Source organism: Brienomyrus brachyistius, chromosome 6, assembly GCF_023856365.1.
Source record: "Brienomyrus brachyistius isolate T26 chromosome 6, BBRACH_0.4, whole genome shotgun sequence".
Classification (NCBI taxonomy): domain Eukaryota; kingdom Metazoa; phylum Chordata; class Actinopteri; order Osteoglossiformes; family Mormyridae; genus Brienomyrus; species Brienomyrus brachyistius.
Window position 1 is genome coordinate 3,092,225 of NC_064538.1, and position 12,878 is coordinate 3,105,102.

At 45.8% G+C, this 12,878-nt stretch overlaps 1 protein-coding gene across 2 annotated transcripts in view; it reads right to left on the reverse strand.

The window, feature by feature from the left end:
• pax7b (paired box 7b) overlaps positions 1–12,878 on the reverse strand; it is a 70,672-nt gene that overhangs the window by 31,748 nt on the left and 26,046 nt on the right. For both annotated transcript variants that reach the window (XM_049017911.1, XM_049017910.1), the window contains exon 5: positions 10,008–10,207. In XM_049017911.1, coding sequence (XP_048873868.1) covers positions 10,008–10,207 — 200 coding nt within the window. The remainder of the gene's footprint in view (positions 1–10,007; positions 10,208–12,878) is intronic.

The following is a 12,878-nucleotide window of genomic DNA, read 5'->3' on the forward strand; positions in this document are numbered from 1 at the left end:
AAAAAGTAAATACTGCCCTACAAAGTCGAAACACTGCATATACAACATAACACGTAAATACTGCCCTACAAAGTCGAAACACTGCATATACAACATAACACGTAAATACTGCCCTACAAAGTCGAAACACTGCATATACAGCATAAAACGTAAATACTGCCCTACAAAGCCAAGACACAGCATATACAGCATAAAAAGTAAATACTGCCCTACAAAGTCGAAACACTGCATATACAATATAACACGTAAATACTGCCCTACAAAGTCGAAACACTGCATATACAGCATAAACCGTAAATACTGCCCTACGAAGTCGAAACACTGCATATACAGCATAAAACGTAAATACTGCCCTACAAAGTCGAAACACTGCATATACAACATAACACGTATATACTGCCCTACAAAGTCGAAACACTGCATATACAACATAACACGTAAATACTGCCCTACAAAGTCGAAACACTGCATATACAGCATAAAACGTAAATACTGCCCTACAAAGTCGAAACACTGCATATACAGCATAAACCGTAAATACTGCCCTACGAAGTCGAAACACTGCATATACAGCATAAAACGTAAATACTGCCCTACAAAGTCGAAACACTGCATATACAACATAACACGTATATACTGCCCTACAAAGTCGAAACACTGCATATACAACATAACACGTAAATACTGCCCTACGAAGTCGAAACACTGCATATACAGCATAACACGTAAATACTGCCCTACAAAGTCGAAACACTGCATATACAGCATAAAACGTAAATACTGCCCTACAAAGTCGAAACACTGCATATACAACATAACACGTAAATACTGCCCTACAAAGTCGAAACACTGCATATACAGCATAAAACGTAAATACTGCCCTACAAAGCCGAAACACTGCATATACAGCATAAAACGTAAATATTGCCCTACAAAGTCGAAACACAGCATATACAGCATAAAAAGTAAATACTGCCCTACAAAGCCGAAACACTGCATATACAGCATAAAACATAAATACTGCCCTACAAAGCCGAAACACTGCATATACAACATAAAATGTAAATACTACACTACAAAGCCGAAACACTACATATACAACATAAAACGTAAATACTGCCCTACAAAGCCGAAACACTGCATATATAGCATAAAACGTAAATATTGCCCTACAAAGCCGAAACACTGCATATACAACATAAAATGTAAATACTGCCCTACAAAGTCGAAACACTGCATATACAGCATAAAACGTAAATACTACACTACAAAGCCGAAACACTGCATATACAACATAAAACGTAAATACTGCTCTACAAAGTCGAAACACTGCATATACAGCATAAAACGTAAATACTGCCCTACAAAGCCGAAACACTGCATATACAACATAAAACGTAAATACTGCTCTACAAAGTCGAAACACTGCATATACAGCATAAAACGTAAATACTGCCCTACAAAGCCGAAACACAGCATAAAACGCATATACCGTTCAACAAAACCGAAACACAGCATATACAGCATGAAACGTAAATATTGCCCTACAAAGCCAAAACACAGCATATACACTGAAACTGAGAGGGTGTTCTGTCTTGGTTTTAGCATGAATTTTGTAACTACTGTGAAAACTGTGTTTTCTTCAAAACTGAGCCCCAGCTAATATCCTGAGATTCCCATTTTCAGTCATAATTCAATTTAGATAAAATAGTATATAAAATGGATGTATGGATGGATGGATGGGGTTTTGCCTTTCTATGGCAGTATAGTCTATATACAGTTTAAATGTAGGTGATATATAAAATAAGAAAGTATATATGCTGTGTTTTTCATACCACATTTATATGCAGAATTTCTAAATGTTTACATATACTGTATAAAACAGCATATTTTATATATGGGAGTGAAGTCTCAGATACACACACACACACACACTTCATTTTCATCTTAACAAATGGAACAGAGCTCTCAGGTCTCACATACTGACTTGATTCTTCAGCGCTGTGTCCTGAAGTAAAGCTCACAGATGGGTTTGTTTATTTGCGCACATTGTAACTGAGACGGCATTCGGTCCACAATAACATTTCCGTGCAATTTTCGGCTTCGGAAAGACACAGAAACACAAACATATTCCGTACTCCCTCGTCATAAATTCAGCGACGCAGTGAAAAAGGCTTCTCCTTCTCTGGGGACCCTCCGTATGTGTGAAGGAGGGGGCCACGTTATCCAGACGGAGCATGAGAGCTGGCTGGGGCTCCTGCTTTTAACTTCTCACATTTGAACGAACCTCCTGCTGTTGAAGGAGGAGGTCCAGTGTAAACGTCCTCCGGGAGCAGAACGCAGAAGTGCAGGTCACTGACACCCCGAGGGCCGAAAGGAGCAGAAGAGAATGTTTTTTTGTCTCCAAATTGATTTTTTATGCTTCGTGAGAGGTCCATGTTTAAAGCTTATTAGATTCTGCAAAATACGACTTTACATGTAAAATGTTTATTGGCTGTGAAAGGTAATCTATGTGGCAGCCTTTGAAAGTGGGTTTTTGTTGCTATGGAGATAGTGTTTCTCAGAAGTGGCTGCAACGTAAAGCAAAGAAACCTTGTGTGGGTTTGGGTTCTAGAGGCTGGTTTCTTCTCCATTGAAGCTCCTCTGTTCTTCTACCCATCCATCCATATTCTTCATGAGCTTCTTGTCTCTTCATCGCTCTCCTTTTCCCAATTTCCTCTCCTCTTCTTACCTGACCTGTACTACTGGCTCATTTTGGTTACTACCTCTGTTTGTTGATCAGCACGGCAAAGACTGAATACTGCCCCCAGACCCAAGCAGAACTGCTGTCTTTCTTCCTCACTCTTGTGTTTCTCTGGAAGCTCAGCAGAGGAACCCACCCCCCCATGGAGTTTTATCTGTTTGCTCAGAAAACAAGCACATGCATCACAATTTATCCTGGATGTCTGGATGGGGGGGGGTACAGGTAGCCAAAGCTCCTTCTTCACCCACTGTCAAAGGGCCTGGAACTAATCACCACCAGCAGTAAGTGAGATATGGATCAGCTCCCACAATTTGTCAGACAGGGTCGTAAAACAGCAGCAAGGAGAAATGGGTGGGGCTCCCGCCTTAATTAGGGGGTAGTGTGGGCTGAGAGATGGGCGGGGGCCTGTTACTGGAAGAGCTTCTGAAGGATCCTCTTCTGTACACATGACTGAACCAGACAGAGAGAGTCCTATATGCTGCTTAACATCTCTGATGATCTCACTGATCCTACAGTAGACCCTTCTTTCAGAAAGTACAAGGTCACAAAAACATGACAATGTTGTGCTTGTTATCTCCTATGCTGGAATTCTAGATTAAAGCATTTAAATTCATTCTTTCCATTTTCTTTGGCCGTCGTCCCTCCCTATGGGCTGCAGGCATGGGGGCCACCCTTCGCGATGACCTCTTCTGGAAGTGAGTCAACCCTCCAGCCCCTGTTCAGGTTGACCACCCCCTTTGAAGAAACCCTCGCGGACATCTGGATGTTGTGTTATCGCAGCTGTGCCGAAGCAGGTCGAGACCCGGGCCAAGAGGTCTGCTAGAAGTTAAGAGGGTCAGGTATCCCCCCCCCCCCCCCGCTACAAAGGCCCGGACTCTCAAGTCCAGCATCATCACATGACTCATCCCTGCCTGACCCACTCTAGGACTCCATAGCTCATATGAAGGGGCCCCTTGGGAGCTCAACCTCTTCAGCATGTGCTTCTCACCAAGAAGACGCCTGGTCTACAGCAGGCAAAGATAATGGAGCTAAAACGTGTGGACAAGGTGTGGTCAACAGAGCAGAGCACTGTTGCCCTTTAATACGCTAATCCAACCCAGACGATGCACGTGGCCCATAACAATATATAGGTAATAATAATAATCATAATGATAAGAAGAAGTGGAAGATGGAGAGGAGGAAGAAAAAGAAGAAGAGGAGAAGGAGGAGGACAGGACTCCCATCCAGAAAGTTCCCCTGTTCTCTATTTCTTGTGAGTGCTTCAAGATTTACTGCAAGTGGTACGGAAGACAGATAATTACAATAATATTAATAACAGTTATCATAGTCGTCGTCAAAATCATCATCACCAAAGCAGCAGGTGCATTTCTTGTGGTTTATTAATCCTACACTACAGATTTTTCTCCCTTCATTCATTATTCCGCAAGAACCTCAGGCCATCATTGATGGATGCCAACCTGCTGTAAAATAATGCAATAAAGTCCTGAGCAATCGCCACAAAGCGGTACCATTAATAACTAACCAGACTGAAGTTTGTAACTTATAAATGATGCCGCCACCTTCACGAAGAAGCAAAAAAGGGGACCAGTCAGTCCGGCAGTGTTATACCTCAGCAACCTTATTAATTTGCTTAATTAACAGATTTCGACAACCCTTCAGTGACCAACCAAAAACTCCCAGCCCAGGTCCTGCCCCTGCGCCTGCGCTGTGCTTAAAAGGAGGCTTCTATTTACTTTGGTCGGCTAGAGTCACTTTCTTCAAAGTGACCTTTTCGGAAAATTAAGTTTGAGTTGACCTTTCGAGATGTTCAAAGTGCACCAGAATGAGATTATGAGGAAAATTGCATTAACAAATTATATCCATGACTAGAATACTTCAGGTTCTCATGTGACATAATTTAGCTGTAGTTTTTAAAAGGAAGAAGGGGGGAATGTGTGCCTTTCGGTCTTTTTTCTCCTCCTGTTTGCACTTTTCCGATTTGTGGCAGTTGCCATAAACACACAAAGAGCTGGACGCCCCCCAGGGCTCCTTTCAAAGGCCGAGACTTTGAGCTGACCTACATATGGGGCAGAAGACTCGGCAGGGTCTGTGCTACTGCCAAGAGCAGAGGATTGTCGGGCTGATCAGCCTCCCGCTGGCCAATCACTATTTGCCTTAACGTTTGGGCTCGTTGGTCCGTCCGGCTTTGGAAAAAAAAAACTCTGTCATGTGTCACAGTCTGCGGACGACAGCTCGGCTGGGGCAGGGGCACATTCCACCATGCTAGGTGTGAGGGCCTCTCACTCTACTGCCTGCCCTGTCAGCTCCGTAGCCCCTGGTCCAGATACAACAGGAGGCTACACGACGATCGTCTCACAGTGCATTTGTCAAGCCACTTTCCCGTGCATTTTCAAAATGCAATCACGGAGAAAAGCAGAAACATTGTTCCAGTTAACTTCCCATATCTAATTATATAAATCCCGAATCCTCTCCGGCTTCAGTATATTACACGTTCAATGCGCGTGTTCACGGCGCAATATATTTAAAGAGACAGCGAGCGATAAATCTCTCAATATTGACTAGCTAGCGAGGAGACGAGCATCCACACATCTGTCCGGTCCGGAGGCCGAGAGACAGGGAGAGACATATGTGGAAGCACTTACTGCAAATGTGGGTTTTTTTTTTTTTAAAGGCGAGAGACAGCAAGACACCGTGGGTTGGGGTGGTGGGTGGGGGGTTGGTGAAGGCAGTGAGGGGGTGGGAAGACTAGGATATGGGGGTTTGCAACTTAGCCATCCTTTTTTTTTTTTTTTTACTAGGCCTTGATTGATTAATGTTGTTGGTGAAGCAGGGGTCCCGGGGGGGGGTGAGGGATCTTGTCTGATATGCAGAAAATTTTACAAGAAGCGGTGGGCTTGAAAGTGGTGGGAAGAAGAGCTCACAGCCAAGGGTTTAAATGAGAAATCCGTCAGGAATGCACCCCCTCGCCCACTCCCTCCCCCACACAGCAGCTGTCGCCATAACTCTACTGTATTTTCCTTCGCCGTTACGTAAAACCACCCGGCAAAGGGCATCGGCGGCGGTATCGGGCTGCAGCGGCCTGTCTGACCGCACACTGTCACCTCGCGTGTAACGGCCGCGCGACATTTCTGGTTTGAATAACATCGCGACTCAAACGAAAGCATCAAGTGAAATGCGTGTGAATCATTGTAGATAATAGTGCGCATAAAGGTAGGTGGTTTGGGTGACAAACTCACATGGCGATTTTTTAAAAAATCTTTCTGACACAAGACGCTATGTGCTGAATTTATATTTCGAGGTGCATTTTTAGTCTAAAATGTGTGAATTCATAAGAGTATCAGTTATTTTTACAAACAGAGTTTCTTGTGGAAAGAATAAAGGAAAACATGGTTCACATACCAAAATCAAGCAAGCAGGAATGAGTTAGGAAGCACACATACCCACAATCACTACATGCTGCTTTACAGCCAAATAACATCTTACAGAAAGTCTCACGCCATGTGTTACAGCTCATTATGAAGCCTTACAGCTTATCAGCATGTCTTATAACTCATCACTCTGTCTTACAGACTGTCTTACAGCTCATCACTATGATTACCGCTCATATTACAACCTTATAGCTCATCACTCTGTCTTACAGCTCATCACTCTGTCTTACAGCTCCTCTCTGTCGTATACCTTATATTACCGTTCATATGACAGCCTGTCTCATAGCTCAACACTCTGTCTTACCCACTCATCTTGCTGCCTGTCCTCTAGCACATCACTCTGTCTTACACCTCATACTGTTCATTTTACAGCCTGTCTTACAGTTCATCACTCTGTCTTACACCCTATCATACTGTTTGTTTTACAGCCTGTTTTAAAGGTCATCAATATCTCTTACAGCTTATTGCTCTGTCTTACACCTTGTTACTATTCATGTTACAGCCTGTCTTACAGTTCATCACTCTGTCATACACCCCATCATAGGCTACGTTCGCACTACCAGCCACATCATTCAATTCCGATTTTTTGCTCAGATCGGATTCATCTATCTTGACGTTTCACATTCATAACTACAAGTGACTTGTATCTGACTATAATGTAAACACATCGGTCCTCCGAAACATCACGCATGCGCACATTCATACATTTTTACATGGGTCAACTGCGTCACCAACAACAAAAAACGTCATATCTGTGGGACGACTCATGGCATTAAAAATGGAGGCGACAAACAGTGAATCAGCTGTACATGAGCAGGTCGAAAAGGAGAAAAAGTCAGGGGGCTAGCTTTTTCTGTTTTCGCAGTTATTGCTGGAACTGCTGCACCAAGGGATGTGTGGGAACGAGCCTGCCGGCGCAGGCTGATGATGTCAGAGCATGCGTATAAGCAAAAAGCCACATGAATTGCGATCCAAGCGTTCACCTTCAAGTCGCATGGCTGCGAATCAGATACGTATCTGATTTAGTACCACGTATGAAAGTGACACAAATCTGATTTGAAAAGATCAGATCTGTGTCACATTAAGCAAAAAATCCGATTTGAGTCACTTCAGCATGGCAGTGTGAACGTAGACATACTATTCATGTTACAGCCTGTCTTACAGCTCATCACTCTGTCTTACACCCCATCATACTGTTCATGTTACAGCCTGTCTTACAGCTTATCACTCTGTCTTACACCCCATCATACTGTTCATGTTACAGCCTGTCTTACAGCTCATCACTCTGTCTTACACCCCATCATACTGTTCATGTTACAGCCTGTCTTACAGCTTATCACTCTCCCTCATATTCTGTCTTACAGCTCATCACTTTGTCTTACACCCCATTATACTGCTCATGTTACAGCCTGTCTTACAGCTCACCACTCTGTCTTACACCCTATATTACTGCTCATCTTACACCCAGTCTTAATGCTCATCATTCTGTCTTACACCCTGTCTCTCAGCTCATCTTACACCACTTCTTACATGGATGCATAATAGCTTCTCCATCAGTGAACACAGGAATAACAACCGTCATCGTCTCTCTCTATGCCACAACGCCATCCCATCCCTCCCTTGAGCTTTCTGTCCGTGTAACCTTACGGTTCGAATTGCTAAAAGCCAGTAAAAGGCAAGTATACGCAAACACTGTACTCATCCTCAAAGGCAGTTCTGCGCTATGGGTGCAAATGCCTTCACTGTGACAGCAGACTTAGGTCATGGGGGAAGATGGAAAGACCATATGGTAGAAGTGATCCTGAGAAAAATAACAAGGGCTGCTTTTTCCGCGGGGTCAACCAGCTCTTGGTGAACACCATGTGTCTCATCACAGGTTCAGGAAGAGGGTCTCCCTTCAAGCAGTGCACCATTGTGCCTTGTGAGAATCCATGTAGGAGAATGTGGGGGGGGGTTTGCCCTGCTTGGTGACCTTTTTCAGGCTCCTGCTGGGCATGCCAATGTGAAAAGTGTGAGTGGCAAGGTCACAAAGAACTTAGAGGATCTGCAAGAGCAAGCGGTGGACGAGCTTCTGTCGCTCTTAGCAGGACCCCAGCCCGCCACTCACACAACACGGTCCCGCTCCAGAGCGTAGATCTACGCAGAGCATGGGGCAGACCTGCTGGCCCAGCGCTCCCCACAAGCAGCTAAATGCTCTTCATTGAAGTCCACACCCTTCATAAGATCTTGTTCTGTTACACATCATGGTTGCGCTAATGTCAGCCACACTGTCAGGAAGCAACTGACATGGAGTAACGTTTCAAACTTTACCCAGTGCGGTTTAACTAAAGTGTACAACATCAGGACTCCCTCCTTTCCTGAGAGGTCAGATTAGGTACAACGCCAAATCCTTAGTCATTCTCAACCTAAGATCTGTATCTACTTCCCCTTTAAGGCATGAAAAGCGAAGGAGGGAAAAAGAACCTCTCGTGCTCTAACAATTTGTATGTGTGTTTTTGCCAAGAGATCAGGTAGCTGTACTGGGAGGTGGGTCCAAGAGGCGGGGCCAGGAGGTGAGACTAGGGGGCGGGGCCAGGAGGTGTGGCAGTAATAGAGAGGCACAGGGAGAAATGTTATCGCAACACAGATCAGATCTCAGACACCCATCATGTCAGCCAGAGAGGCCTACAGGTAGTCCCCTGATTACACAATAATGCCAGCCTAGAGTGAGTCCTCTCTTCCTGTCACATAAGCCCCTTTTGTCCCTCTGAGAGACACTTCTGCATGTTTAAACAACTTAAGACAAGGAAACAACCTGATGCATAATCAATTTTGCGGCCACTCAAGAGGTGCGAAGGATTAAGCCCAAGTCGGCCAATTCTGTCACATCCCGGGAAAGCGCAGTTCTATCCGGCCCAAAGGAAATCCGTTTCAGTTCAGAAATGTGCTTTTCCCGTATGCAGGACTTCAGCCGCAAATACGACACACATAAAAAATGCAGCTCGTCCTTGAAAATCAGACAGTTGGTATTTCAGACACTTACATAAGCTAGGGAAACCTACCCTGAGTTTGTGTGTGTGTGGTCATGTATTGTGGGGACTAGAAGTCCCCACAATGTGATAAAAAAGTGTTATTTTGACAATGTGGGGACCATTTTTTTTTCAGTTCCCACAAGAGGAAACTCAATTTTATGACAATCTGTTACTGCAATCAAAAAAATAAAATGTCTTGTATTTTTTTTTTGGTTACTTTGGGTTAAGGTTAGGGCTATGAAATATCGATCCCCACACAGATATGAATACCAGTGTGTGTGTGTGTGTACGTGTGTGTGTGCGTGCGTGCACGTGTACTTACAGTCAGGCATTTTAAAAATGTTTTAGTCTGATTATGTGTGTGTGCCCTGCAATAGGTTGGTGCCCCATCCTGGGTTATTTCCTGCCTTGTGCCTGTAGCTTCCAGGACAGGCTCCAGACCCCCATGATCCAGAATAGGGTGAGAGGGTATGGAATGGTACATGTTACATGCTGTATAGATTTGGCTGGAGCTGTAGTGACGTTTACATGCTCCTGCTCCATCTGTGCAGGTTTACTCCATGTGCATTAGATTCCTTCCACAGGCCAAAAAAACATGTGGTTTGGTGAGTCTGTGTGTCTGTGGTATTTACAGTGTGTGGCTGTGCATTGGAGTCCTTGCCCTGCTATGGACTGGCGGCCCCAACAGACCGGGCCTGCCTCATGCCCAGTGCTTGCTGGGAGAGCCCCAGTATCCCCTTGCCCCTGTACTGGGTGTACAGCTACAGAAGACAGAGGGATGGAGGAGCCGCGGTGTGGGTGTGACGTGTCAGCTGGCGGCCCCACCTGCACGCGGGCCTCCGTCAGCTTGGTCCGCTGGGCCAGCTCCTCGCGGGTGTAGATGTCGGGGTAGTGCGTGCGCTCGAAGGCCTTCTCCAGCTCCTCCAGCTGCTCCGCCGTGAAGGTGGTGCGGCTCCGCCGCTGCTTCCTCTTCAGGGGCAGGTCGGGTTCGGACTCCACATCTGAGGTGTCGTCCATGCGACCGCCTGGAACACAAGGAATGGGGAGAGCAGGCTAAGTCACTGAACACGGCTGGCCCGCCCTGAACACCCTTACAGACGTGTGTAAAATTTGCTACCATAGCTACAAAGAGAGGTATTGGTACACATAGTCAAGGAAGCACAGAGATACATAGAATATAAAAGCAGTAAAGATACGTAATGATGCAAAACTGAGCACAGACAGTTACTTTTTTATAATATCGGTGAGAAGAGTGTCAAGCATAACAGATTTTCTTCCTTTTGAAAGGAGCTGATGTATCTAAGCTGTCCAATCGCTCTGACTGCCAACGTACAGTCAACGTAACAGACCCAAGTCAAACTGGATCAACAACACGAGCCATTTCGTATGTCCAAGGGCCATCATACTGGTCATGTCTGTTTCCATGGCGATATGGGTGTTGTTGGGTGGGGGGGGGGGATGAAGAGCGAGGAGCTGAGGATTTGAATGATATAGCTGAAAGTAAGAGACGGAAAATATTATTTTAATCTGTGGCTATTTATACATAAGGGGCTTTTGTGTATGCAATGCCAAATCACAGCACATCCAAACAGACTTGGGAGCCAGGAGAGAAGGCGGAATGGGGGGGGGGGGTTAATCTCTCCAGACCACCTTAGTGATCCCTGTACCACTATTCTTCTGTGAGGGCCTGGGGCTCCTAGACCAAACCGCCAGCGTGTAAATATTCCCAGCGAAACGCCACATTGGCTTCGCTGAAACGCCCGCCTCCAGTCTCCAACACTGTTTACAGTCACTGCGACAGATTGGGTTACATTTCAACCTCCATTTTGGTTACTGAAAACAGGTCTTCCTCTGCGGGCGGCGGCCGGCTGTGAGGATAAACACGGAGGCCGCACGGTTGACGCCACGCTCTTTTCCGGTAAACACAACGCGAGAGAGTCCGCCGTTCGGAGAGACAGACGACGAGGGCAGCCGCCTTTACCAAACCTGTCACATGCTCACACTGGCACAAAAACTAAAACGCTAAAACTGATAATCATGCAGTGTTATACGATGGCTGTTTAGTCAAGAGGCACAATATTACCGCACAAGTATCGCAGTAACAAAAACCAGTATATCGGTTACAGAACAATATAGGGAAGGGAAGCGGTTCTCGTGAGCGTCCCTGGCTAGTAACAGCTCGCATAACTGGCACGGCGAGGAAACATCTTCGCTGTCACTTTGCCAGCCTTTTCTCCCCGTTCTTCTTGCTTCCAGGAAGGAACCGGGAGTCCATTTTGTCATTTCGAACTTGAGCTTGCTGTTTACATTTCCAGTATAGACAGAGGAGGACTGATCCCTGAAAATCTCCCCAGAGGCGCTGGAGACCTGGTCTCACAGACTCAGACTTTAACCCATCGCCCTCCCCAGCCTAGAATTAGGTGGGATAAATAGTGGTTTTTATTCTTCGATGTTCTTTTACCAGACAGCTCTTACCACTGCCGATGAAACAGGGCAGAGACGGGGGCCATCAATGTGCCAAGGAACGCACACCCCCCCCCCCCCCCCCAAACACACACACTCAGCCATAGATTTAAGGCTTCTACACCATCTTCTACAGCTTGGAAAATAGGAGCAGGGATTACACATAGCGTGGTTTCCCTAAACAGACCCAGCAGGACTGGGTTGGGCAGCAGTCCGCCTACAACATTGCTGCTGGTAGACCTGATCACACACTCCTGTGTCCCATGAGGTCTCCATCACAGGTTAAGGGCAGCAGAGCTTCACCACACATGCAGCCAAATCTCACTCCACCCTTTGCAGAGAATTCTATTATCATATTGCTTTTCTATTTTCGTAAAATTTCAATATCTAAACTAATGTCGTTTTGAGCAAAACCTTCAAACAGTTCAGTGAAGATATCTACATGTTCAATGTGATCCATTTATGGGTAACGCTTTCCTTCTCCGAGCATCTGGGACCCCTGGGACTGGGTTCCAGGGTTACGGGTGATCAGAGGGCTTCGGGCTATTGAGTGACAGCTGGAGCAGCTTGAGAAGATTCATAATGACCGGATCCTGTGTCTTATCTGTGTCTGAAGCCGATTCATTGAGGATGCCGGTGGGGGGGGCATGAGTTCAGGAAACCACATAGGGTCCCGCTAATCCCATCTGAGCGCCAGACGATGTTGAGGTGCGCTGCGTTCAGATGAAGAAGTCGTCTAGTTCTGAAACGCTAGGTGTGAGCACCAGCTTGGACGACGGTCTGCCATGAGATGTTGCTGAACAGCCCGTGGATGATAAGGCCTTTCTCTAGGAATGGGATGGGTGCAGAGAAAGAGGGACCTTACAAGGTGTGAGTAATCGCCTGAAAGGGAGAGCGGGTCGGTGTGTTTAAGTGCATGGTTGGAGGTAGCTTTAAAAAAAGAAGGTTAACACCACAACCTGCAAAAAACAATACTAACAGGACCCATCTAACTGGCTCCGACTCCTGGGCAGCTCCAGAGTTTAATTAAACAAGGAATTATGGGATTAGGTGGAGACTATCATTGCAGGCCACTTGAGACGACTCCTTGTGGATGCGTCTTTGTCTTCTTGAGCTCACGCTTGAGAATTCTCAAAGGATTACATGTGGCTGCAGGACATGCAGCCGCATTAATTAAATCAATTCCCCCCCCCCCCCCCACCCCCCCGTCCTGTAGTAATGATTCATTTTCCA